The sequence below is a fragment of the Mus pahari genome, chromosome 1 (assembly GCF_900095145.1).
Source record: "Mus pahari chromosome 1, PAHARI_EIJ_v1.1, whole genome shotgun sequence".
Taxonomy (NCBI): domain Eukaryota; kingdom Metazoa; phylum Chordata; class Mammalia; order Rodentia; family Muridae; genus Mus; species Mus pahari.
The window spans coordinates 154,143,004-154,170,999 of NC_034590.1; the positions used below are offsets into that span (position 1 = coordinate 154,143,004).

General features: G+C 51.6%; 1 protein-coding gene across 1 annotated transcript; it reads right to left on the reverse strand.

Annotated features, from left to right (window-relative positions):
• Pyroxd2 (pyridine nucleotide-disulphide oxidoreductase domain 2) lies at nucleotides 1-26,524 on the reverse strand. The gene is made up of 16 exons (XM_021215251.2): nucleotides 26,270-26,524; nucleotides 23,232-23,251; nucleotides 21,363-21,456; nucleotides 21,212-21,285; nucleotides 16,494-16,649; nucleotides 14,167-14,320; nucleotides 12,093-12,154; nucleotides 11,910-12,007; nucleotides 9,605-9,746; nucleotides 9,132-9,266; nucleotides 7,767-7,839; nucleotides 7,405-7,561; nucleotides 4,959-5,113; nucleotides 3,401-3,507; nucleotides 1,716-1,836; nucleotides 1-1,054 (listed from the first exon to the last, which is right to left on the reverse strand). The coding sequence occupies exons 1-16, from the start codon at nucleotides 26,394-26,396 to the stop codon at nucleotides 984-986; spliced, it is 1,746 nt and encodes a 581-aa protein (XP_021070910.1). The 5' UTR covers nucleotides 26,397-26,524; the 3' UTR covers nucleotides 1-983.
• Nucleotides 26,525-27,996: the final 1,472 nt, after the last annotated feature.

Consider the following 27,996-nt stretch of genomic DNA (forward strand, 5'->3'; position numbering starts at 1 on the left):
TCATCACGAGAGAATATCAGACAGCTATTCAAAAGAACTCATAACACTGAATAGTTTTTGATATAAAGTAAGTTCAAAGAAAGACATATGTACATCACATAAAGAATATTAAAATGTCTCCTGATTGCATAAAAGACTAACGGGAAATGTTGTCAAGAGATAATTATGCAGAAGAAGCTAGGTGTACGAGCCCCAGGAAGCTTCTATCTGACCTTCAGAGGGGGACAGCTTGGGATGGTGGCCTTTGACCAGCATGCAGAGGCTGCCAGCACAGTTGTTATTCGTGGAACTGTCCTGTGTTTCTTTCTGGCACTGACACCCCAACTCACTGCAGAATGAGGCCTTTTTAGGTTGAGAGGTTTAGTGTCGGACATGGCAGATTTAGTACCTGGCAGGCAGAAGGCAGAAAGTGGTTCCTGTAGTTTCTGATGAACCCACTCTACAGTCGCCCTCAACTACTGTTTCCTGACCAAAGGTTTTGACGGCTTGAGATGCAAAACTTTGCTTGGGCCCATCATGTGGGCCTGAGCGAGAGCTTGTGAGTCACTGTGAGTTTGTTTTATAGTGACAGGAATAGGACGGTAGTTGACTGGGCGTTGGTAGGCCAGGCCTCCAATCCGTTGGTAGTGGGAAACCCGCGGACAAGAAGGGAATAGTTGGATGTTGGTCCAAATTTTTCCGTGTATTAGATGGACTGTGTCTAACTAGTGTGCCAAGCTATAGACACAGAAAAATAATACAAGCAGTCTCTATACAAAACATGATTTCTAAAAAGACAAACCCAGCGGATCCACAGGAACCTGGGACACAGGTGAGATTGTGCTAAATGCAACTGAGTCTCTGATTAAGGAACAGATGGCACCTGGCTAGTACAGTTTGTCTCCAGTGGCCTCCTTGGGAGCAGGGCGTCTTGGGCAGGTGGTCTGCCAGGCGGCTCAACGTGCAGGAAAACTTTCCTCCCCAGGGTCAGAGCTGGTCCAGCCTCACATGTTCTTGAGGTCTCTAAAGACTACGTGGGCCGCGTTCCGTCCAGCCGCTCCCATGACGCCTCCTCCTGGAACCAAAGCTCTGCTCAGACGCCCACCAGAAAGGGACAGGGCGGGACTCACAGACAGAGCCACCATTTGGAACAACTGCCAAACTGCCTGGGCTCCCTGCACCTTCCACATACCGCCGTGGGAAAGCAGTCAGGCTGTGACCACATTGGCCTCTTGTCCCACTCTCTGCCAGCCTGCCTCAATGTGGGTGGGGGTGGGGGAGCACTTGGCAGTTTAGCAGGTACAGCTGAAGTGTAAGAATCAGGAGTCAGCGGGAGTCTCAGCTCTTTATGGGAGCCTCACCCAAATCTCGGAGAGGGCGTCGCCAGGAGATGACAGCCACAGTGAAGTCACCTAGGCTTGAAGTTGGCACAGCAAAGTATTTCAAGGTTAAGGAACATTACTGATCCTCTCTGGTCTCAAAGATGGGTGACGAATTAAGGACTGTGAGGCTCCCACAGCCCCCGGAGGAGCTGCCTCCACCCTGCATCAGAATGTGTCCCTACACCTAGGTGGGAGGAGATGTTTACCAAAGTGGTGGGCTGTGGCAGCCTGGCAGGGATGCTGCTCTGTGCTTTTCCTGTGTGATGGCTTCCCACATCCTCCTCTGTAGGCAAGCTTAGGACAGACACTCACCCCACAAGCCCTCACAGACCATGCAGGAAGTAGGTCACTCACCAGGATGGGCCCCACTCCCACAGAGGTACAGGCCCTGCACCGGGCATCTGTAGTCAGAGTGTTGGGGCACTGGACGGGCAAAGTAGAGCTGGTCCAGGGACATGGCACCGTGGAAGATGTTCTGTGGAGGCAAGGTTATAGGGTTCCAGCTGTTAGTGTAGGAGTGCAATGGGTTTTGCCACAATGGCTCTTCCTCTCCCTGTCTTCTAACCCAAGTCCTGCTTCCTGGATATTTCTTAACTCAGGGTGAGAGAGGAGAGGGACATGTCCCAGACTCCAGGGTCAAACTCCCGGGGGTATTTCATGGAGAAGAAAGAGGAGTAGGGGTGTCTACAGAGCGCAGGAAGATTGAGTGGAAAGGAAAAGGAGGGACCCTGGGGTTTGCTGTGGACCACTGACTCTCGGTCTGTTAGGAAGACATGCTTGACTTGCTGTGTTGGCACAGGCTCCTGCTGGGGCTTGGGGCTTTGGGAAGCCACCATCTCTGTCTGGCCTTGAGCATCCCAGCACCCACCCCTGTCCCATGGGCATCGCACTGTTGGCAGCAGACATGGTACGGTGGGAGCTGGTTCTGCTCACGGGTCCAGGTCAGGCTGGCCCAGAAAGGCAGTGGGTATTCTGAACAAGGAGACCAGAACCTGCTGGATGTCGCCTTAGGCCGCCCCTCTTACTGCCCCCTCATCTGGTCCCCATGTGAACAACCTCTTCCCCAAGCCATCCTGCCTCCGTGGTGATGCTGCCACCCTGTCCTCAGCCTCTGGGGTTCAACTTCATGTCATGTCCACCCCCTCCAGGCCATTCTGTCACCAACCCTCCTGATCCATCCCTGCCTCAGACTGACCATCCACTCAGTCTCCGAAGCCCCTCCTACCGCCTGGCTTTTTGCCTTTTATCTGGATCCAGGCTGTTGAAACAAAGATGACAGGAGCCATGCATGCCATGTTAGAGTTGCTAGGAGCCACATTTAAGAAGTAAACGGCAAATGAGTGACATTTATGTCGATATTTTAGTGTATTTTAGTTAGTCTAATAGATTCCGAATCTGATCGTTTTGGCACATAGTCAATGGCATGGTTTAACATGATGGCATCACTTGTGTCCCTGCTGGGTTCCCCACTGATGTGCATCGCAGACCACTCAGCTTACTATGGCCTCGTTAGGCTCAGTAGCTCCTGTGGCCAGAGGCTACAGGGTTGTAGCTACCTCAGCCTGTAACTCCAGACTCCTCACAGGCTCTCGGCCTCCTCACGGGGCTCCCTGACTCCTCGCGGGGCTCCCTGACTCCTCATGCGGCTCCCTGACTCATTATTCCCAGTCTCCCAGCCTCCCAGGCTCCCGTCCATGCTCCAGGCTCCCAGGCTCCCGTGCTTCCGGGCTCCCGGGCTCTGGGATTCCAGCCAGGCTTCTGGCTTCTGGCCTCCAGTTTCCTTTATCTGGTAAACCAAAGCTTACTACAAGGTGCTGCTTCCTTAGGGAGGGAGCTCTCTTTAGAAAAGGCTGATGGGAAAGGCAAGGCCATGCTACAGGCCTAGTGACCTTCTCAAGTGGCACCTGTGCATCTGTATTCCCTCTCCTGGCCTGCTCAGCAGGGGCTCCACCACTTTTTAATGAAGACTGGGCAAAGCCCAAAGGGGCAGGGAGGCAGGCAGGAAGATAGCGGGATGAGGCCCTCAGGCCTCCACTCACCCCTCCAGGAAGCCCGAAGATTCTCTCTAGATCCCGTGGGGTGAGGATATCTCTGGCCAGCACAGATCTCTTGAAGCCGGGGGCGTAGGCCTCGATCCAGTCAAACACTGGAGCCCAGGAAAAGCATCGAGAAGAGAGGGACACTAAGATTGCACAACTCATAAATTTACTAACATCTATTGAATTATATAAGTCGGTAATTTATTTTATCCCATGTAAATTATATACCAGCAAGTAAAAAACAAAATGAAAAATGGACCATAAGCAAATGCACGCTTTAATCTAAAAGGCCTGTAGCCGGGCCAGCCTCACGCCCTCATCCCTTACCCTGGCCTAAGCATGATGCTATCTGTCTGCTCTGGAATATGTGAAGAAGTTTTTTTCTTCATGCTTTGCACACGCTGTTGCTTTTGCTTGGAATGTTCTTGCCTTTGGGCTACCCCATTCATTGTTGAAAACCCAGTTCCCTTGGTGTTCTCTCGTCTCTGGCTCGTGGCTTCCTCCTTTTGGTCTGTAAAGTACAATCTACTGTGGTGATATGCTCCCTAAGTAGTCTCCCCAACTGGACTGTGAGAAACTGGAGGGCAAGAACAGAGTCTCCAGGTTTATAAAAAAAATGCTATGTGCTAGTGTGTGTGTGTATGTGTGTGTGTGAGAGAGAGAGAGAGAGAGAGAGCATGTATGTGTATCTGTGTATGAATATGTGAGTTTGTGTATGTGAGTGTGTGAATGTGTGAGTGTGTGTATGTGTGTAAATGAGTATGTGTGACCATGTGTGTGAGTGTGCCTGAGAGTGTGAAAATGTGTATATGTGTATGAGTGTATGTATGTGTATCTCTCTGTATGTGAGGTTTTTTGTGTGTGAATATGTATATATGGGTGTGCGAATGTGTGAGTATGTTTATGTGTATCTGTGTGTGAGTATGTGAGTTTGTGCATGTGAGTATGTATGAGCATGTGTGTATATCTATGTGTGTGAGTCGTATGTGTGTGAATGTGCGCATGTGAATGTGTGTGTGTGTATCTGTGTGTGTGTATATCTATGTGTGGGTGTGCACGTGTATGTGTGTGTGAATCTGTGTGAATGTATATATGTGTATGTGAATGTGTTTGAGTATATATATGTGTGTGCGTGAATGTGTGTATATCTGTGTGAGTGTGTATATGTGTGTGTATCTGTGTGTGAATGTGTATGTGTGTGAATGTGTATCTCTGTGTGTGTGTGTGTGTGTGTGTGTGTGTGTGTGTGTGTAGTCCAGTGCATTTGCAGAGGTCAGACAACAACTTTAGAAGTTGGTTTTCTCCCTCCACTCTATGTTATACTATCAAACTCAGGTTATGAGGCTTGTCCATGTGCCCTTACACACCGATCCATCTCTCTAGCCTTTCTTCACCTAGTGCCTGATCACTATGCTGACATGAGGTTTCCATGGGTGCATCTCTTCCCTTGGGACACCCCCTGCAGTGTTTAGCTGGAATGAGGCTGTGGGGTGCAGGGAGCATGCCCAGTGCACCCCACGGCAGGTAGCACCCTGCAGAGCTCCCTGCGTTACTTTACCTTTGTCCGCATAGGTATTTTTCTCCTGCTCATTCCAGACCTTGCCTCCTGCCAGCGTGTAGGGTGTATACTGAGTGAAGAGGGAGACAACATGGCAGCCTGGTGGAGCCAGGGTGGGGTCCAACGATGAAGGGATGCAGAGTTCGATCATAGGCCTGTGGTGTCAGGGGGAGTAGAGAGGGTCAGGACTGAGGAGAAAACCCCCGAGGTGACACGAGATGAATGAAGGCCCTCAGAGACCTGGTCTGGTTATCACTGTGAAGCCACAGTGGTTAGCATAGTCCAGACCACCTCTGTGGCATTCCTTGGGACAGGGAGCCCAGCCCCCCAGGATTCTGGCCCTTTCTCTCTGGCTCAGAGGTGTGGCCCAGTCTTGTCCTCCTTCCGCACAGACCTGTGTTCTAATCTGGGCTCCCCATCTCAAACGCCAGATCGTAAGAACTATGGAGGGGTCAGGCCTGAGTCACCTGGTTCTCAAGTAGTCAGGGTCCAACCATGCCTGCCCCTCTCCTCCTGGCCCAGGAACCCTATCTGGAATGATCAGGCAATGCAGCGCATCTAGATCTACCCGAGCAGCATAGACTGGTGCCCCATGTCCAGCCTACCACCTTTGCTTGCAGCCAACACCTTTCCTACCTGCCGCACAAGACCCTCAGGTCTCTAGATACATTCGGCCCTCCATGCCTGGGGCCTCTGAGCATTCTCCAACCACAGACTGAAACTTTATAAAGAATGAAAACTATATTCAGTGAACATGCTCACTCCCCCCTCAGCATCATCCTATAAACAATGTCCCTCTCACACACCATTTTCTGCCTAGCAGCAAACCCTACCCTCGTGTTTTAAACACCTTTAACACATGCTCAGCACCTGTGTGCTCTGCCCCCCCAAGTCCTCCCCCNCCCCCGCCGCCGCCACTTCTGCTGCCTCCACTCAGGTCCCAGCCACTGTCCTGCTGCTCTCAGATTCTGTATCCAGTAACCAATTGTAACAGGTGTCCCCTCTTTGTCCACACTGGACAGGGAGGTCTTTTTCAAGGAAGAGTCAGGGGTTCCTGGAGTGAAAGCCAGGGCAGTGGACAATGCCTGGCCAGCTGCTGGGGCTCTGTGCTCCACCCTAGCCTGGTCATTCTGTCCCAGCACAGCAGTACCCCCCTATCTCAAGGCTTCTGCACCCACCCTTCTCTCTGGGTGTCCTTCCTCGAATATGCACACAACCTGTCTTGCTCAGATGTCCCTGCTCAGATGTCACATCATGGGGTGGGGTGGGGCAGGAGGGCTTATCTTTTGGAAGGCAGACCTCCACCCACCCACCTTCCTTTTCTCCTCTGTGCCCATCACTGGAGCACATGATTGGCCGACTTTCTGCTAGTGGAGGACCAGCACAGAGTGGGGATTCTGTGGGTCTTTCTTGCTGCTCTGTGTCTGAGCTGACAAAGAACAGGTGTCGCATGAGTAACCTCGCGTCTCTCCGTCATCTTATGCTGCGAGTTCTTATGCACCAGGATTATCATAAACTTGGTGTCTGCTTTCCATCCCAGGCCCCACAGCCCATGCCTGGTGTGGAGCCTGACTGAGTAGGATCACAGGACTTGTCTGTTGAATGACACAGAGGATGAAGGCTATGGCATTGCCTGCTGACTCCTCTGGTGGCAGTACAGCTGGGACGGGGGTGCTCTGGGGAGATTGGATGCAGGGGCTCCTCAGACACACACTAAGGGCTAAGTGAGCATGCCATCTGTTGTCAGGGAATCTGAGAACCCTTCTCCCGCCCAGGAAGTACCTCCTCTTCTACTCATTCTGAGTGCTGTCCTTCTCAGGACTGTCCCCACTAGCCTGGGACACTCCCAACAGGCCCCCATGTGGTGGCTTGAGTAGGTTTGCCTCCTGTAGACTCATGTGCTTCAGTATGCTTGGCCCATGGAAGTGGCATTATTAGGAGGTGTGGCTTTGTTGGAACAGGGTGGCCTTGTTGGAGGAAGTGTGTCACTGGGTAGGTGGGCTCTGAGAATTCCTAGTGCTCAGACTATGCCCAGTGTTGAAGTGCAGGCAGCCCGGCTGCCTGCAGAACACAGTCTCCTCCTGGCTGCCTTTGGATCAAGATGTAGAACTCTCGGCTCCTCCAGTACCATGTCTGTCTGCTCGCTGCCATGCTTTCCAACATGATAATGGACTGAACCTCGGGAACCGTAAGCCAGCCCCAAGTAAAGGTTTACCTTTATAACAGTGGCCGAGGTCATGTTGTCCCTTCGCAGCAATGAAAGCTATACTAAGACACCCCCTCCTAATCTCCGCTGCTCTGATGTTTAGTTTTCTGTCTGAGATACGTTTCGTGGTCTTTAAACATGGATAGACACAGGCAGATCGATTCTGGGACCCTGAAGGTTTAGTGTCAGATAGAAGGGGCTCAGAACACACAGGGGACACAAAAGCCAGGTCTCACCCACCTTTGGGAAGGCAGGCCACCCTTGGCATCTTCAAAGGCCTGGTGGAGGAGCAGGGAGTCTTCACAGTTCAGGTGGATGGAGCACTGATGATGAGCTTGGGGCTGGTCCCCGGGTGCACTGGGGGCCGCCTGGAAGTTTGGCAGCCTGTCTACAGCCACTGCAGAGCCAAAGGTCAGGTCAGGTCAGGTCAGCTCCCCTGCCTAGCAGGGTCCCCCCTCGATAGTCAGGACCTGCTTGTCCAGAAGTCTCAAAGTATGACAAGCTGGGGTCAGGGCAGCAGAGGGCAGTGTGGCTGGGGGTCCCCTGATTGGAAGATTCCTATGCAGTGTGTCAAAAGGCAGGCACAATCAGACATCCCTTACCATTGATCTTGGTGACAGGAGACTGGGTGTCCAGCTGGGAGATTCTCTTCACAAAGGTCTCGGGAAGCCACTCCTGGAAGGAGAGACTTCCATGTAAGGCCTGGGGTAGCCAAGGAGTTCAGACCAGCCCTGCAAGCTCTGTCTGAAGACATCCTCTCCTTCCATCAGAGACAGCCCCACACTCCTCCTCTGTGAGAGCTTCCCAGAGCCCTTCTAATCTAGGCTGAACATGTCTTCCCTCTGCACTTGGCCCACTGTCCCGGCTGGGAGTAGCTCTCTCCATGTCCTGCTTGGGACAGGGACTGACATTCATATTCATCTTACTCCTGCTGTCCATGGCTCTTGCTGCTTCAGAACTGCTCCACAGTGTTCACTGAGGGCTGTTGGATTTCCTTAGTGCAGACAGTCAGAGAAAGTACGTAGCGCTTTGCCCCCAAGAGCAGGCCTACATATGGATGAGACTCCACGCTCAGATACGCATTATCTTATCTTTCGGGGACAGGGAAGGTATGGCCAATTGCAATGTTCCGAAGTCCCAAGCCCTTCCAGGATGCAACCCCCTTCTCATGTTTCTCCACAGTGCCCCCAACCCCCACCCAACTCACACCCACTGACCCTGGACTGGCTGGGAGACTGGATTTAGCCAATGTCAGCAGGTAAGATGGGTCCAAGTCAAATGATGGAGCACGCTGAGCCTGCTGGCTGTCATCCTCTGCCTGGCCTGAGAACACGCTGCAGCCCCTGTACCAGAGGCTGAGGGACACACGAGCCCCCCACTCTGTCTTTCCACAGAGTCTGTCTTGGACCAGTCACAGCCAGCCAGTTCCCAGACAACTGAGTCCAGTCAAGACCAGCAGCGCCATCGCCACGGCAGGTGACACACATGCCCCAGCAGCTGAACCAGCCAAGAGCAACAGATTTCTATGTCTCTGAGAGAAGGTCTTATCTGCCCAGAAGTTTTATTACTGTGCTAAAAACAAAACAAAACAAAACAACCCCCAAACCTCCAACCCCGGCAATATAATAATAATATATATAATATAATAATACTGCAGTAGATCACTGGCAGATGGTAGACTCCAAGTTGGCAAGGAGAGAAATCCAAATCTTGGTAGTAGGAAAGTGGTAAAAATTAGAAGCCAGCCCTGGGCCCTGGCACCAGCTCGGCTTATTGCCAGCTATGAGGTCTCGGTCCCCTCACCTCTGCGGACCTTCCCATAAACCGGGAGACTTCTCTATTGTTTGCAAGCCCTTGACTTGCTCAGATAAGCCTTAGCTCTCTGATCCACCAGCCTGGTGTAACCTGAGCTCCCCACACCACAGTCCAAGGCCTGTATGGCAGATGTGTTATCTGACCCGTCTCACCTGCGGTGTCAGCTCTAAGAAGGTGACCTGTGGCGATGCGCAGGACAAGATGACTCTGCTCCTGACCTCCTCGCCATCCTGCAGCGTGACTCCTCGGACGCGGCCTTCACTGTTCACCTGCACCTTAGCCACAGTCTGCCCCGGCAGGAGACCCCCGAAGCACCCCCCCCCAAGGAAGCCCAGGTTGAGAATGGTGGGTGTGGCTCCTAGGTACCCATCCTTCATCACCCCCAACCCATTCCCCAAGCCAGAGGCTTCTCGGGTGCACTGATGCAAACGGCCCACCACGGAGCACAGCCCTCGCGTGGCTTTGTGACTGGTAGACTTGAAAAGTTGGGGAGCCTCGGAAGCGAGAACCTGAACTCTAGGCTTCACATTCATCAGTAACTCCAGCGTCTCTCTGAGTCCCGGGCTGCTCGGCCCTCCACCCTGCATACCGGGCCAACAGTCAGGGTTAGGGAAGAGGCTCACACCTTTTCTGTGAAGATGCTTGCTCCACGTGCAGCAGCCGAGCTCGCGATGGCATCGGAGAGGGCGCCCATGCCACCCTGGACGTAGCTCCAGGCGCCCTGCGTCCCCTCCAGGCTGCCCATCACGTGATGCAGCAGCACATACCTGAGGGCAGAGCGCAGAGCATGGAGGGCTAAGGCGTCGGCCCATCTCAGTTTCAGAAGCAAATAGCCCTTTCTGTTCTGGATCTTCGACTCCTTCCCAATCCAGCCCTGTCCCTGAGCCTTTGCGCGAGCTCAGTGATATGCCACGGTCTCTCTCTGTGCATATACGTGACACAGGACCCCAGCCTCCGTGTGCCACGAGCATGCCAAGCACCAGCCTGTGTCTCACTCCTACAGGCATCTCTACATGTGTGCATTTCTGTGTGTGTGTGTGTGTGTGTGTGTGTGTGTGTGGTTTTTTGAGACAGGGTTTATTTCTCTGTATAGCCCTGGCTGTCCTGGAACTCACTTTGTAGACCAGGCTGGCCTCAGAAATCCACCTGCCTCTGCCTCCCAAGTGCTGGGATTAAAGGCGTGCGCGTGTGCATTTCTAGCTGCCTCTCTCTTCTCTCCCTCATGTGGAGGGAGGTCCAGACCAGGGCCACCGGCTCTCCTCAGCACTTGTCCTGCAGGTCACCTTGGCGGAGCCTGGAGCCCTGGTCTCAGAGCCCGAATGCTACCATCCTCCTTTCTTTCAGAGCCTTTGCTGCCCAGTATTACCTGAGGGGACAGGCCAGTGTCATCAGGTGGTGCCCTTGGCTCCTGCCTGTGTCAGTCCACTCCTCCCCTCACACTGCACGTTCCTGCTAAGCTGCACACTCCTTGGGGTGCTGGAATGGAGCCCTTGCCCATGCCACTCCAGCCTCTGCACCTGCTGGGCTGCCAGCCTGGAACCTCTTCCTTCCTCGTCTTTTTAAAGCAAGCCCTTCTCTTCACTCATTTCAGAACAAACACTTCCTGTTTTGGGCCTTTCATACAGCAGGGCAGCTTTCCCTGCTGGCCCACTAACAGAACCGGATCTCGGCCCCGTGAGGATTTCTGTGTCTCCAGCACCCAGCACTGGCAGGTGCTCGTGAGCAGTTGCTAAGTGAAGCAATGGGTTTCTAAAAAGCGTCTTTTACAAGCTGGCCAGTAGCTTGCCTTCCCTGAGACCCAAGAGAAAAGGATGGGAGGCCCCAGATCTATATTGGCTGGCTATTCAAGAGCTTGGCAGAGTGCCACAAATGCTGTCCTTGCTTCTTCTCCACAGCCCTGGGGATTTCAGGACTGGCTTGACCTCTACTGAAAAGTCACGTCCTGGGGGTGCTTTTATCCTGAGAGTTAAGCCACACTGACAGCTCTGGTTGCACCTTAGAAATACTCTTAGTGGCCCCTTCCTTCTCTACATGCCCATGCACGAGCACATACACACACAGGCACAAACACACACACACACACACACATGTACACACATGCACACACATGCATACACACACATGCACACACACAAACATGTACACACATGCACACACACAAACATGTACACACATGCACACACACATGCATACACACACATGCACATATACATACACACAAAAAAATGTGCATATACACATGCACATACACACATACATACACTGACACATGCACACACACACACACTGACAAATGCATGCACACACACATACACACCAGCACACACACCCTTCCACTCCTGATCTTACAAGAGGCCAAGGAGTTCATAACACAACCACAGCCCTCACTGTCTGGCTGCCCCTCTCCTATTGGGCTCTAGGCACATAGGTCCTCACAGAGGGCAGCTCTCAGCCCTGGCAGGAGGCTGTGTGTATGTGAGAAGAGGAGAGACATGGGCTTTGCAGGAGTCCAGAAAGAGAGTAGAAGGAGGGGGGAAGGGAGAGAGGGGGAAGGAGGGGGGAGGGAGGGGGAGGGAGAGGGGGGAGGGAGAGAGAGAGCGGAACGCCAATTGGAGTACAAGATACTGACAGCAGGAAGAGGCTTTGTCTGAAGATGCATGGAGGAGAGCAGCTAAGAAGGAATTCTGGGGTTCAGACGCATGTGCTAGAAGTCAGCTCTGCCTCTTGCTAGCCACGTGACTCTGGGCGGGAGACTTCTCTGAACTCCAGTTTTCAGATGTGACTCTTGGAGAGTTCATTCAACATTCATGCTATGCTGATCTTCATGCCTGTGTGCTAGATAAACTCAGGAAATGGCATCTGTGAGCTTCCTCTCATCAGGAAGTATGTTCTCCTTCAGCAGTCCCCCCACCCCCGTCCTCCCCACTCACCCACTCCCCGGAGTGTGGGGACTCGTCATTGCTCCAATCACAGCGTCTGTTGCCAGAGTTGCCTTCAGAGGCTCAGACTCAAACCATTGGTCCAGCACCTGAAGAGCAAAGCCCCAGACAGGCTCAAGGGCCTGGGTGGCAGGAAAGCCCCCCCCCCCCAGGCCATTGTCTCGCCACACTCACCTTGGAAATGGGGGCTGTGAGGACCTCATAATATTGGGGGAGCTGGGCTCCCAGGGTGCGCCCTGAAAGAGAGGTGCAAACCTCAAGTGAGACAGGCTTTGAAGAGACTGTGTTCTATCCCTAGGAAAGAAAGAACAGGAAGAGGCAGAGACTTGGTGTGACATTCAAGGGCAACGTATGCTTAGAAGGCTTCAGGTCCCCTTTAATCACACTCAGCTCTGAGCCTGTTTCTTTGTAAGATGGGGGATGTGTCTCATATGCCACTGTAAGGATTAAGTAATGTAATAGAAAAGGTGTATAATTTTGTGGGCACTAGTTATATTTTAGCAAAAGGACAGGGTTCATGAGTTTTGCCACTGTGGCCCCTTTGCATAACTTTGCCGTTGTCAATAGCACTTGCTTAATAAATATTAACATAGTGAATTTATAATAATTGATATTGTTATTGCATGAGGCCCCCAGGAATGGTCATCTGAAAAGGAGTGTCTGTTTCCGGTATTGGGGACAAAGTTGACTTGCTGTCTCCATTTTCAGATGTGATAACCACCCAACAGAGCTGGTGGGCCTGCTCTGACCTTGCCTCTGGGCTTATCCACGCGGTTCCCTAGCCAATGGAATGTTTATAAATGTGTCACAGACGGACACTCGTAACTGGCCTGGGCAGCGGGGCTTGCCCCCTGAGCATCTCCACTGATGTGAGAAGAACCTGCCAGTGTAGCATGCTGATTCCACACATAGGCCGAGACAGGAGAACAGAGAGGGCACCATGCTGGTTATCCTCAGCCACAAACATGCACACGAGGCCAGACTGGACCTGCTGATCCTGCCGGCATCTGCTGAACTACAAAGAACCTGGGGAGTAAGTGCTGGGCTTTAGACGCCAGAGGAGTTTTGTGGGGTTTCTTTTTCTTGTGACCGTAGCTAACAGATTCAGTGTTTTTCTAGGATATGGGAATTTGTGTACCCAAAGGGTTGTAAAAAATAGCAGCATATTTGATCAGGCTTCTATCTTAGACCCTCAGAAGACCTCACTAATCGATCACAGACCTTTTAATATTGGGGGGGGGGGTCTAAATTTAGTATTCTTCCTCATATGGGGGCAGCTCTTTAGATTTTCTTGGATCTTATATCATGATCTAGCTGCGGCAAGGCTCTTCACGCAGGCTTCGATCTGCTTCACGTATTGAAATTCCAATAGCCTCAAGTGAAGGCTTCGATAGGATGGACCCTTTCTTCTCTGGCGCCACTGTCTGTTCATCTAAAGATGCATGTCCAAAGGTCACTGTCTCAGGAGAGAACCCCAGACCAGTTGGGAACAGGGCCCCCTCCTTCTCTTAGGAGTGATCCTTAAGGACCCACATACGTCCTGTGAGGACTTTCCTCTGAGTCTCATCAGGACCACTGTCTCATCTCTCACCACCCCATGACCAGTGCCAACACCCTGGTACTGGTTCCTTCTAGGCAGCGTTTTGCATCAGGTATGCCCCTGTCAGGTTCATGTGTCTGAACACTTGGTCCCCAGTTGTTGGCACTGTTTGGTGGTGGCAGCGATGGGTAGGTGGGTGGGGCTTATTTAAGAGGCAGAGCCTTGCTGGAGGAAGTATGTCGCTGCAAGTGGGCTTTAGGAGTTTATAGGCCCTATCTCCTTTCAGTTTAGCGTCTCTAGTTCCTGCATGTGGATGGACTCTGGCCAACGAGTTTCCAGCTCCAGCTGCCTGCTGCCACGCTGTCTTTGCTATTATGGACTCGCACCCTCTGAAACCTTATGTTAAAATAAACACAGTGACACAAGGTACCTAATGCACTCTGCAGTTTCCTCCTCCCATCCCCCTGTGGGAGCCTTGAGGTCACCCTTCTAAGTAATCACAACCCTTGGTCTTGGGATCTGTTTTGGGGGAGGCCTAGACTGAGCCTCTCTGGGAGAGTGCCTGGCAGCCTCTGTGGGCCATGGCCTCTTAGCTGACTGCACACGGTGGCTCCCTTGGAGCTCTGGTTTAGGTCTAGAAATCCAGGAAGCAGGTTTGTTTCCACGAAGGTCACTCCCCACACCCCGATCCTTGTACTTTAGACTTACCTGCCTTCAGCAGGGGCCTCAGGGTGGACAGTGCCCTGAGCCTCTGCAGCAGGGAGCCATGCTGAAAGGCTGCCGTGTCCACCGGAGCTGCATCCAGTAGGGGGTCAATGGCTAGCACCAAGCGTTTCATGAACTCCTCGTATCTGGGGAAGGCCTGCAACAGAGCTTACACGTTAGCATGCCACGGCCCAGAGCCCCACAGGAGACTGTCCTCGTGCCTGGTCCTCTGTGCCACACTCCCATATGGCTGCCATTCCCCATAGTGTAGCCCTGGTGGCTCCTCGGGCCACATCCCCAGCTGTGGCTCAGCTAGGCTGTGCTCATGCCTTTTATCTCCAGGTCTGTTTGTCATATGTGAAGGGCAGAGACGCTTGTGCAATAGAACAGCCACCAGGGTCAAGGGTCAGCACGGCCCAACACTAGCCGCGCAAAACGGTCTCGTGTCTGAGGGTATAGGCCCTGTGATTAAAAACAGTTCAGAAATTCTCTCATGTCCTCTGTGACTGGTGGAAGGCAGCTCTCTTCCCAGCACGTTGACCACTCTCATTTGGTCTCTCAGACTGACACGTTGCCTCATCCCACGTAGCCACAGAAACCTGTATCTTCTCACTCAGCAGCCCCCACAGCAGAACTCTCTACAGCCGTGTTCTAGACTCTTCCCTCCTCACTGGGGCTGGGTGACAGGAACACTGAGAGAAGTTGCTACCACCAAAAGTCTGGTTCAGCTACATATATATGGATATACCCAGGAAATTGTGGTATTACACACAGTTCTGAAGTAAAGAACTTTTACACTTTCATTATTGCTAATAATAAATTTTTCCCTAGACCAGGCACGCAAAACAGCTTTCAAGCACAAAAGCACAGGCCAGTCTTTGGGTTCCTTGGGAAATGGGCCCAGCTCTCCCACTGTGTGGTCTAGTAGCAAGCAGGGCCACAGGCACTGGGACGAGGGGTCCTCAGCACACTAGATCAGCATGATGCTGAGGGGGTGGGAGGTGTCAGTCAGTGCTACAATCTCCATCGGAGTCTCCCACAGGCACAGGCGTTGGGACCATTTGGAAGGAGGTGATTCTGTTTGGGAGGGGCTTGAAGAAGCTCTGAGATATGGGACTGTTTGGCAGGATGTAGGGCAAGCTCTAAGGGATACGGGCTGGCTCTGCCATCACAGAGCTCTCTGTTCCTGACAGACATGCCTGCTGCCACAGCCGAGCCGCTCCCGTTGCGCCTTCCTGCATCACCAACCATTCCCTCTTAAACAACAAGCCAAGCAAGACCTTCTTCTTTTAAGCTACTTCTAGTTTATTCCCTGCCACAGCTGTGAGAACAGCGGCTAACACGGCCAGGCTTAGTTAGGATGCTCTGGGTAAAGGGGAGCGAGCTGCTCGCCTGTGGCTGTCCAGCCTTTGCCCAGTGCTGGGTTAGCGCACCAGAAAGCAAGTGCATCGAGGGCAAAAGCCTAGCTTTTCCTTTCTAAACATGCCTCCACCGAGATTGGATTTGGTGGTTATACCTACGGCTGGCATCCAGGCTGGTACAAGAACGGCCATTCTAGAATATTTCCTCAACTGCAGAAACCCGCCATACCAGGCCCATTACATCAGCCGTTGACTCATCTGGACAAAGCCAGCAAACGTGCTCCTGTGTTGGATCTGCAGGAAGCAGCCAGCACTCTCCACATGGTGTGCGTTCTGGGAGGCAGCTGTACACACCACCACGGACGCTTTCTTGCTTTGGCTGTCATGGATTGATGTCAAACTGAAAGAACATTTTCCTGTCCTAAGTTCTTCTTGTGGTCTTTCGTGGGCTTTGGGATGGGTAACATGTGGGGTTCTGAGCAAAAGCAGAGGGGTAGTGCATTCCAGGGATTCCATTATGAAACTCAGCCTGCAGAGACCGCCTGGTGAGCGGCCTCAGATGAACACCAGCAGCGGTGCCAGGAGTCCCAGTGTCTAGTGCTCTTTTTTTTTTTTTTTTTTAGATTTATTTATTATTATATCTAAGTACACTGTAGCTGTCTTCAGATGCACCAGAAGAGGGCGTCTTATGGATGGTTGTGAGCCACCATGTGGTTGCTGGGATTTGAACTCAGGACCTTCGGAAGAGCAGTCGGTGCTCTTACCCACTGAGCCATCTCTCCAGCCAATGTCTACTGCTCTTAAGCACTGTCCACCAATCCTGGCCAAAGTGCCCAAGGTCACAGGCTAGCATGGACAGTGCTGTCCAGGGAAAGCAGACAGCTGAGCTACAGTCTTGACATCCACTTCATCTCGAGAGCCTGCTGTGGGCTGCAGAGAGAAGACTCAGTCCCCGCTCACCTTCCCTACCTGAGCATCCTTTCGTGAGAACTGAGAGATTTGCTTCTGGTTTGCAGCCATGTCTGTGCCCAGCAGAAGGGACCTGGGCAGCCTGCTCAGTGTGCCCTCTTCCAGCATGGGGGTGAAGGAGTAGGGATCTCTCAGATGAAGTTTCAGTCCGTGTTTCTGCAGGGCACACAAAGCACACACATTTTAGGGATCTGTGTTTCTGTTCTTGACCTTTCTCCAGTTCTGTTTGTGGGACCAGTTAGGTGTGTTTGTCGTAGCTCCCGAGGTGTACAGACCTGGTTCCTATCTTTTGAACAGAGGTTATAAATAATCCTTTTGTCCGGAGACCCAGTGATAGACCAATAAACCAAGATACACAATGCCACACCAACCATACCATATTGTACCACGTCCCCACCCATCCACCCAGTACTTATTTCATCAGAAAGGGATCTTTACAGTTACGTCTACACTACAAGTCTAGAGAGCCACATGAATTCAGGGAGTTGAATAATTTGTTCCCACGTCACTTTAGAAGGCAATCTGTATAGCAAAGCCACACCTCTGTGACTCCCAGGCCCTGAGCATCTATAGCTGCCTCCCATCACTTCAGAAGGCAGTACTCGAGCTAAACAGTAAAGCAATGGTTATGTGAAAATCCACATGTACAAGGTGGATGAAATAGTCATTTAGTTTCTTTCTATATTTGCTTGGCAGTCTACTTTACTACTGTCACTTTAAGTGGACATCTCCTCCATACATTTTTAAGTCAGCTTTGATTGTCTCGAGCTTCTTCATGGCGCGTCGGCTTCTCCAAAGGGCCAGCGACACAACAGAGACTGAGCTGACATCAGCTGGATGGACGGTAGCCACTCTCTGGAGATTTCTTTGTCCGGATCCGTGGCCTGCTTCCTGACTGTATGGTTGTGCTCAGATGCTAATCTGCAAGCCCCTCCCGGCACCAAGCACACTGGCATGCTCTGTGCTCTTCATCCAAAGAAGAACAAAGCCCTCATCACCACATGGTTAATTACACATACATTTTGTCTCCACCTCCTTGAGATGGATGAGGCATTGTCTGCTTTGCCGCTGCTGGGTCCCTCACATGGGCACGGCACATTCACTCCGTGTGCTAGGGAAGCCCGTGGAAAGATGACCTTACCAACAGTCCAGGGGCTGCAGAAACCACAGATGCTCCAGCACACACCAGCGCCCAGGCGCAGGCGTTCACAGAGCAGAATCCACATGTGGGTGGGGTCTGGCCCGGGGAACTTTTGGCCTTTTTTTAAACATTAAAATTGAGACATCTTTATTACAGGTTGGAGAAACTTCTACCTTGGGCTCTCTTTTTAAATTTTAATTTAATGTATAGAGGTATTTTGCCCCTGTGTGTGTGTGTGTGTTGTGTGTATAATATGTGTAATGTATGTATGCATACATGCATGTGTGTGCATGCATATGTGTGTGTATGCATGTGTGTGGTGTGTGTGCGTGCCTTTATGGTATGTATGCGTACCTGTATGGTGTGTGTGTGTGATGTGTGTGTGCGTGTGTGTGTGTGTGTGTGTGTGTATGTGCCTCTCTATGTGTATGCATGTCTGTGGTGCATGTGTGTGGTACATCATGTGCCAGGTGCCTATGGATGTCCGAAGACTGCATCAGAAGCTCTGAAAACAGAGTTACAGATTGGGGTGAGCAGTCGTGTGGGTGCTGGGACTTGAAGCCAGGAAGAAGAAGAGCTGGAAGTGCTCTTAACTGAAGTGTGGAGATAGCTCTCCAGCCCCTGCCTTTGTTCCTCCTGATAACAGCAGGGGCTGTCCTCAGCTCCCCCCATTGCCTCACCACTGACATCTCCTATATTGCTAAATCAGCTCTGAAGAGTGTGACCGCCTCTCCAGCCCTGTGCCCTCGTCACAGACTGCCATCTTGTGGTCCACTGAGCAGCTGCCTCTGGTATCTGGCTTTCCACATGGCAAGGGGACTGACAAATCTTCTATAAACTTATGCTTCCTGACTGAACGCCTCTTCTGGCTCCTCACTGTCCCTGGACGAAATACCGTCCTAGTGTGAGCTCCCCCAGCCCTGACCCCCGCACCGACTGTAGTGGGACACTCTGACCACAGGGGCTTTCTGCTTGTACTTGCTTGGCCTGCCAACTTCCATTTTCCTCTGACCAGAGAGCTTTCTCTCTCAGACGTACATGTGGCTAGATCACATCAGCTCATGTGTCACCCCTTCAAGGAGTTTTGGTCTCCAGGGGAGAGTGGAACCTCACTTCTTCCTATCACACTGTCTTCTGTTTTTTCTTTCTTTCTGTCACTTGCCTTCACTTACCGTGTCTTAGATTCCCCACTGTCCCCGTCCCCAGGCTTGGTGCAAAGCAGGCCCTCAGGAAACAATGACTTAACAAGCCAGTCGCTAGCAGTCTGGGGAAGCTGAGTTATTTCAGATGTAACTAACTGAACGTGGATGATGGTTTTTAACTGATTCTAGGACTTCTAAATGGCCACCTTTGCCACTGCTGACTTTTCGATTATGAAGAGGAAGAGGAAGACACTGTTCAACTGACCCAGGATGCTCAGGAGTTTGTTCAGGGTACACAGTTAGCCTTGAGTTACAGAAACAGCGTCTCCCTCTGCTCACCTCTGAGTCTCAGCAAGCACAGCCATCCCAGGTGGAGAGGGACAGGAAGGACCATTGGCATCTCAGCCCCGAGGGAATGTCGTGAGAGGTGGCACTGGGTCCCACAGCTATGGTGACAGGCTTCTGGGCAAGGACTTCCGCAATCCCCACTTCCCCACCCGTACCCAGGTCAGGTCATTCCCACCAGTGGAGAGGTTTGAGGGGCCTCGCCCTAGGCAGATTTCCTCGGTAAAGCAGGAGTGGGAGGAGCGTGGATGGAAGAGGCCCAGAAGATTCCCCCAGGGATGGGAGGGAAGGCGGAGGCTGCCTATGCCCCTCCCCAGATCTGCCACCATAAACTGGAACTCCATTAGTACAATTTCCTTCAGCTACAGTATGAGACAGACTGAAGACACTGGACCTTAGCCAGGCTTTGGTCAAACTCTGGTTCTGATATTGTATCTATCTCCTCCTCCATTCTCTCTCTCTCTCTCTCTCTCTCTCTCTCTCTCTCTCTCTCTCCCTCTCTCTAATAATGTCTTCATTTGGGCTTCTGTTATCCCCTGGTTCGTAGACTCTGGTACTTGATTCTATGGCAGTGTCCCTCATCCTCCCCAAAGCAACCCTTTCATACAGTTCCTCATGTTGTGATGACCTACAAACATTAAAATTATTTTTCTTGCTACTTCCTAACTGCAATTTTGCTACGGTTATGGATTGTAATGTAAATACTTTTGAAGATAGAGATTTGCCAAAGGGGTCTGGACCCACAGGTTGAGAACCACTGTATTAGAACGAGCATTGTATAGCAGTGCCTGCCTGACCTCCTCATTTCATGCAGGGCTTATGCAGTATAAAAGGCCCCACGGTTCGTTGTTTTTTTTTTTTTTTTCCAAGATGGGAGACAGCCAAGTTGGCCTCAGGCCTGGGGCGGTTGAGCTTATGAGGAGGAGGAGGAGGAAGAGGTGGGCAGAGGCAGGCCAGCCAGTGGACAAAGGTGAGCAGACAGGAGAGAAGAACCCGATGGCCCAGAACCCAGAAGAGGCCCCAGTCCTCTACAAAAGTCTGAACCGGATGGAGAAGGGGAGTCTCCTTTTAGCCAAGATCTCCCAATGTCAACGAATTAAAGGGTAACTTAGTAGTAATAAGTGCTTTTCCTTTCTGGTCACACAACTAAAAGGTAAACTGAGGCGGTACTTATTCCTCCTCCTCTGTTTGAGGTACATCCCAAGGTCCAGGTCACGGAGAGCAACTAACTCTTAGTAGAATCTAAGTCTAGTCCCTAAACTCTAAGGTTCAATGTTCCCTCTTTGGTTCGGCCTTGAAAGGTGGAGCGTGCAAAGCCCGCGTCACCCTGGGAAGGGAGCAATCTTACACTATTCCAACAAAAACCCAGGGGTAAGGCCATGGGCGTCTGATTCTTTCTACCTCTGGTGTGCCCACATTGTGTCGCATAACATACTTCTTTGCTTTGCACGTCATTAAAAATATGATTGTCTCTCCCTCACTAGTTCTTTCTCCTGGTGCCCTGACATCATGTTCAGGGCCGTCTCTCTCTGACTCGAATGCATTACCTCTGAGTTTCTTTCTGTGTCTGTTAAGATTCTTTTATCTCTGAGACCATGAATGGCGGTGTTTACTGCTCGCGCTATCAAGAATGGTGGTAGATGCCAAAGTTTAACAAGGGCAGCTTTGTAAACTCGGGTGCCCATGGCTGCATCCGGCTGCTTTATGAAGACCAGATAAGATACCAGGAGGCAAAGGGAGCTAGGGAGGAGTCGGAAGACCCTGCCAGGGGCTGGCGTGCAGACAGCAAGTCTGATGATAAAAGCAAAAGCAACAGCAGCAGCAGCAGCAGCAACCACCACCACCCTCATTTTTCAAGAGGCCTGTTTCTTATTTGAGATTTGCCAGATCTTAAAGCACGGGGAGGCTGAGACAAAAATCAAGCTATGGGACGCCGAGGGACAGGCGTGGGTTAGACAGGGCCTGGAAGAGAAGCGAGACCTCGAGCAGGAAGCTGCTTGGGGCTTGGCATATGATGCCTCCCTCCCAGGCCAGGAAGAAGGAGTCACCCCCACCCTCTAGCAACCACCAGGCCAAGATGGGCGATCTACCTTCAGCTCCAGGTCTGTGTAAATCTGTGGCCTCAGTAGGCTCAGGAGATAGGATGCACGGGAGAACTTGAATCCTGGAACCAAATCAGAAGCACCAGTCAGTCACCCCAGATCACCCCGGTCTTCACCCCACCCCCTTCTCAGGGCTCACCAGGAATGATCTCCTCCGTGACAGCTGCGCCCCCAATCACATGGCGCCTCTCGAAGACCGCGGTGTTCACCCCCAGTCTCTGGAGGTACGCTGCCTGGGGGGACACAGGGTCTTTTCTTGATCTCTTGGGGTTGACCAAGGAGCCTCACTGCCGGGCCTGCACCAAACCCTTAGGTATGATGTCTATATGTCCTCTCAGACCTGGTGTGCCTACGTCTGCCCCTCAACTTCCTAGCTGAGGATGATTTTCCTCCCAAAGGGCAGGCCTGGGGGGACACATATTGCATCGTGTCTACTCTGCTCTGGGTGTCTGTCTCCTTCCTCCCAGGCTGGAGCAAGCCCTGGTCTTCCACTGGAGCACATCGAAGGCAGTATGGTGGGGTGGAGGACAGCAGGCCAGGATCTCCAGGTTCAGGTTCTCATCCGTGTCTCCTTCCTGATGATCCACACGCCCCAGTTCCCTCACATGCTAAGGCAGAGCTAGTGATTACAGTTCCGACTTCTGCAGCTCCACAGGGCTGGTGGGGGTTACCTCAGCTCAGTGGCTCTCAACCTTCCTAACGCTGCTGCCCTTTAATACAGTTCCAAGTGTTGTGGTGACCCCCCCCCAACCATACAATTATTTCATTGCTACTTCATAACTGCAATTCTGCTACTGTTATGAATCGTAATGTAAATATCTGATACGCATGATATCTGAGATGCAACCCCCCAAAGGGCCGTCACCCACAAGTTGAGAACGGCTGCCTTAGCTGCTCTCTAGTGAGTACTTAAAATATGCTTTATTGAGTGTGCCTTGACACCTGTGGCCTATGCAATAAAGGGATGCTGTGGCTTTAGTAAAACTATATTTGAGGGAAATGACTGATGCACGGTTTCTCTGGTACTTAGTGGGAAATTAAATTAAGCTAGTATAGGCCTACAGCCCTGCAGAGAGAGAAAGTGTGTGTGTGTATGTGTGTGTGCATGCACATGTGTGCAGACATGCATACATGTATGTCTTTGTACCACTGATATCCATGTGGCAATAAAGACTGAAATTCCTAAGTCACCTTTTGCAAAGTTCACTTGGTAACTACTGTATGGGTGTAGCTAGCCCACCATGCTAGGACCGGTTGTGCTACCCCCTACTTTACAGGTGGGAAATTGAAGTTCAGTGAGGCTAACAGCTTGCCTCAGGCTCCCGGAGCTCTGAGGAGGAGAGCTGGGAATCTAGTCTCCAGGTATACTGTATTGAGAATAGAAAAGAGTGATGGTCAGCTGGCCTGGCACACGAAGGGAAGCCATGCTGTTCTCTTAAGAGACAGAAACTACTTCATAGACCCACATCTGTGAAGCAGGTTGCTCTGAGACCACAGGAATGAAGCAATCACCAAGCGGGCCCACTTCACAGCGGTGTCTGAGTGCAAAGGGCGACTCTGACCATCTCCAGAATACTGAGCACTCCCCGTCTACTCCAGACAAGCTTTGAGAGTCCCAGGTCGTCTTCATTTGCTGACAATATCTAATCTTGAGCAAAGCCTTCTTTATTAGATTCTATACTAGGTCCTTTCCAACACTTTCTTCCTTGGGGAGCACAAACTGCCTTGGGGTGAGGGACTCTTCCCACTCAAGCTCCAACTTGTTCCTCTACACCAGTGAGTGACATTTTATAAGCCTCCGACCCTCCCACAGACCATGGGGACCACATGGCTTGGGGCAAGGACAAGAAAGCAGTCCATGACGTCCCCTCTAGCTGGCCCTGGATCAATACTAGATGCATGGACAGACTGCCCTTCTCTTTGTCCCTGTGGCCTCTGTCCTGCTTGCCCTTTCAAATCCCACCCTTTGCTGCTGGAGACACTGAAGTAAGACTAAAGAGGTACTCACAGCCACCAGCCCATTGTGTCCTGCAACAAGACAAGAGAGAAAAGTGTTACTAAACACATGTTCTTTAATCAAGTCCCCATTTCTACCCCCAGGCCCCAGGTATCTTCTCCTCTGTCCTACATTTGGATTCAGCATCTCACGTCAACATCTGACGCCCACTCTGGGTCTGTTGGGCTTGGCTTGGAAGCTCTCTGTTCCTTGCTTCCAGGTCAGGGAGAAGTTACTGGACTTCTGATCTTAGAGAGCCAGTATGCAAGTGGCATGGCCTGGGTCTACATGACTGGGAAGGCTTCGAAGGTATGTGTGGGCAGGGGCTGAGTGCCACTCATGGGGACAGCTGCTGTCACACATAGCTTGTTTGACCCAAGGTGGCTTGAACTAGGCACAATAGTGTCTCTGTCAGTCCGCAGTGCTCCAACAAGGACATAGGATTAGTTCAGAATTTTAAAAAATGAAGCGAGCGAGTAGCCCATAGAGCTTCCAGGTGTGCACCAGTAATAACACATGGCTCCCTCCTGCAGGTTGCGGGTGTGTTGAAACCTGGTCCCTTACAATCTCCCAGTGATTGCAAGCAGCATCAGAACTGCACTGAGCGCACAGGCCTCAGGCTGTGCCCTGCCCACGGAGACAGGTCAGCTGCTGGTGGTTAGCTGCTGGTGGAGAATCATTCACAGGCAGAGAATAGGCCATGAGGGTGTGGGCCAGCTTTGGGGCCCCTGGTTATTTTTCTCGTTGGTGACAGATGCCACTCTTATCTTTCAGATGTCAATAGATGCCCGTGATCTCTCAGCACCCACCTGGACCCAGTGTGGGCTCAAATCCAAATGCTCGACTCTTAGCTGACAAATGTTCACACACAGGGGAGCAGCCATGATCCCCATGATGCATTTCTACATGGCTGAGTTGCTTTTGTTCCCACATGGAGATGTCCCGAGTTTTAGAGGTCACTGAGCCAACTTCTCAGCCATTAATGGAGTCTCCGAAACTGGAGTTTTCAAGCCCTTTGCTCACTATTCACAAGGATAAATGTACTTTACACCATGACCTAGCACTCACCTGACTAATAAATGTTTCACAGGACCAGAGCTCCATGCTCTCACAGTAACCCATCCTGTGGTAAGTTTATACGATGACCTGTGCCATGCAGTGGCTCTCAGCCTTCCTCAGGCCCTGACTCTTTAATGCAGCTCCTCATGTTGTGGTGATCAACCATAAAATTATTTTTGCTGCTACTTCATAACTGTAGTTTGGCTGTCATGAATCATAATGTAAACATGTAAACATGTGATATGCAGGATAGCTGATATGTGACCCCGGTGAAAGGGTCATTCGACCCCCAAAGGAGTCACAACCCACAGGTTGGGAAACTCGATGTGGTTTTATTTTTAAAATGTTAGAATATTTTCATAAGAGAGTTTTTTTAAAAAAAAATGCCATTGGACCTGTCGTTGGTGTGAGCCTGCAGTTGGAGAAGCTATTCTCTGAATATATACATAAACTCGAGGCAGGTAGCTCAAGCTTCACCTGGCTTGACCCCCAGAGAGGCATCTACCAACCAGTGGCTGCCTTCAAGTTCTTCACATGTAAGGCAGAGAGTAATATACATGTAGTATACATCCTTCCTATATAGTGTGGAACCTTGTGGTGTTGAGGGAGGAGACTTAGCAGTGTGTAAGAAGCACTCAGCCTGCTGTGAGGCTGTATCAAACATGGCGGCTATTGGCTTCTCATTGGTCTTGGAAAACTCGTACAGTTTCCTTGCCAACTGGTCTCAGTTCAGCCATGAATGAATGACAAAGAGATTTTAAGTGACAAAGAACAAAACCCCCAAAGTCCAGTCTCCAAGTCCTGACTGACTCTCCTGTGGCTTCGGGTGACCTGTCCCTGGTTCTGCTGCAGGACCTGCTAATCTTCAGCTCTCAGAGGGATGTCCACTCAGCAGGGACAGTCCTTAAATGGAGCCTGTTGAGCCTGGGCCCTTCTGCTATCCTCATCACACAGTGGAGTGCTGGGCAGATGTGTTTTCAATGGAAAAAAAAAATTTGGTATTTAAATCGAGTTGCGTATATTTGATTTGTAAAACCTGTGTGAGACGTATCTTTATTTTAGTATCGATAATAAAAAAAAAACAAGTCTGTGTATAATAAACATTCATGAGTGCACAAATTGGAGAGGGTGGCTCTCAGTTGACACAAGAAGAAGCCAAACCAGGCCAGCATTTATTTAAAGCTGTGTGATGCGACTCATAAAAATGTGAACCTGCTATCATCTATGTAAAAAACCCAGCTGGGAATAAAAGGTCCCAAAAGTGTGAAGGCCCTGGTGTGGAGTGCAGCCTGGCCCTAGGCTATGCCTCAACCTAGTACCTGAGCCTGAGAGTGAGCAAGATGTTGCAGGACCACCACTGTAGCGGGTATCTATGTCTGAGGGAAGCCATGGGAGATGACACCCTTTGTGGATGCATTAGGGTGTTTGGGAACCCCTCAACCACCTTTTCTCTTTATTATTATATTTATTATTATTTATATTATTATTATTGGTTTTTCGAGACAGGGTTTCTCTGTGTAGTCCTGGCCGTCCTGGAACTCTTTATGAAACAACTCTGGCTTCCTTTTCCAATGGATGATCGCAGAAGTGAGATGCGTACCGGAACTCAGGGCTCAGAGTGGGATCTCATTTGCCTACAGTCCCGGGGGTCTTTGCTTCCTGCATGTGGTCCCGGAAGGAACTCACTCATTTTGCAAGAGATACTGGGAAACCTCCTGTGTTTACTTAGTCACTCCTTGTCATTCTAGTTTAAACCCAGAAGGCAAGAGCCGTTCTAGTCCACACAGTACACCAGGGTGGCATCAGAACCAAGGGATCCTGACTCCCACACCAGGGAGGACTTCCATCCCAGGTCCTGCTCACTGGAACTCCCGGCCAGGTCGTGCCCACAGGAGAGGCAGCAGCGAGGCTCCCTGGAGGCCCCTCCAAGGCCCTTGGGCAGGACGCTGCCTTCCTTCCCTGAGCTCTGGCTCTGCCCTCTTTGGCTTTACCTGCTCCTATCACCACGGCATCGTACTCGGGCTTCAGGCGCCCGCTGGCTCCAGACTGAGCTCGTTTCCAAGCAGGGCAGGGAGAGGAGTGCAAGGTCCTGATGAGACCTCGGCCGCCGGCAGCCATTTCTGCCCCCAGCAATTTGCTTGCGCTTTCCAGAGGCCCGGGCAAGGGGAGGGGCTGGGAGTTACAGTCCCGTGTCAGTCTTGGCCTTGGGCCACGGGTTCCCAGGGTCTGAGCTTCTGCGGCACTGAGTTTGCGCAAGCCAATCTAGGGAAGGGGGCGTGTAGGCTAAGAATTGGCAGAGTCCCTGTAGTCTCCAGGACTCAGGCGAGCAGTGACCAAAGAGAACAATTTAACTAGGTTCTCCAGGGCCCGGTGGTGGGCTAAGGGAGGGGAGGAGCCAACGCAGAGGCCCCGCCTTCCTCTTGCCTCCCTTTTCTGTAAGGGCAGAAGCCTGGGGGCGGGGCCGAGATCCTACCCCTTGGGAAGGGCGCTGTCAAGTCAGACTTTACTCCTGCTTGCCTGGTAGAGTCAGGGACCTTGCAAGGTGACCACTGCTCCGTGTTGCGGGAGCCTCCCCAGCCATCTTTCAGTGCAACCCTACCAGTGCCTTTGAACAACAGAAAAGGCCACCCACGTCTCCAAGAGCCGTGTGTTCTCTCATGCACACTCCACTGAGGCTAGTCTCGCTGGGTGGAAGGATCTGGACAAACTGGGCATCTTTCCAGTTTTCCAGAGACTCAAGGATTTGGGCTCACACCTGTAAATTACTCCAACTAGTGTGTTTCCATTCGATCCCTGGGCCCTATCTTGAACAGAGGACCGGTCCACTCCTCAGGAGTCACTCCTCTACAGGAGAAAGGCTCTGGAAGTGGCGAGCTGCAATCTGAACCGGGCAGCCTTGTGTGGCAGTTTGGACAAGAGAAAGACAGATGGGGGCGGAACCATAGCTAGGTCATAAAGTTGGCCAGCTTCCAAGATGGCTGGCTTCCTCCTTACCCTCCTGACCTGGGACAAAAGCCTGACAAGGTTTTTCTTGGTTAGTAGCGCTGTGTTTTCAAACTGGGTATGCTGCAGCAGAGTGGGTGCTTTAGCAGGCCCATGCAGAGGCGTTCCTCTGAGGTGTCAGCCATAGGACAGGCCTAGTATAAAAGGAAGTTTATCTGAGACCTAGGAAGGGGGTCTGGGGGAGGGAGTAGAGGCAGAGAAAGAAAGGGGAGAGAGAAGGGAAGAGGCCAGCAAGAACACATGAAGAGGAAAAAGATGGGGGGGGGGGAGGAAAGGGAGGGAGAGGAGGCCAAGGGGAGGGGGATGGGAACAGGGAAGGGGAGAGGGAGAGAAAGGAGGAGGAGGAGGAGGAGGAGGAGGAGGAGGAGGGAGGGAGGAGGCAGAGAAGCAGAAGCAGCACTTAAGCAGTTCTTACATGCCTGGCTCCTGGCTCACACCTGGCCCTTGCTAGAAGCTTACAGGAAATGCTAACAAGTAGACTTGCCTGCCTAGGGACAGATGACAAGTTCAAGGCCAGCCCAGGCCTTGCTTACCCCAAGAGTTGTGGCTCTCTCAGCCTTCCTGTCCTATTTTTATTCAAACTGACCTAAACTCTCAATTGGTGGAGGAAGCCCCCCTCACACACTCTTAAAAGCCCCAGCCCTTTGGGTTTCCGGGTACCCCCTTTGCTGTGCAGATAGCCTATTCTCTGTGTGCACCTTGCTGGGGTGTATTT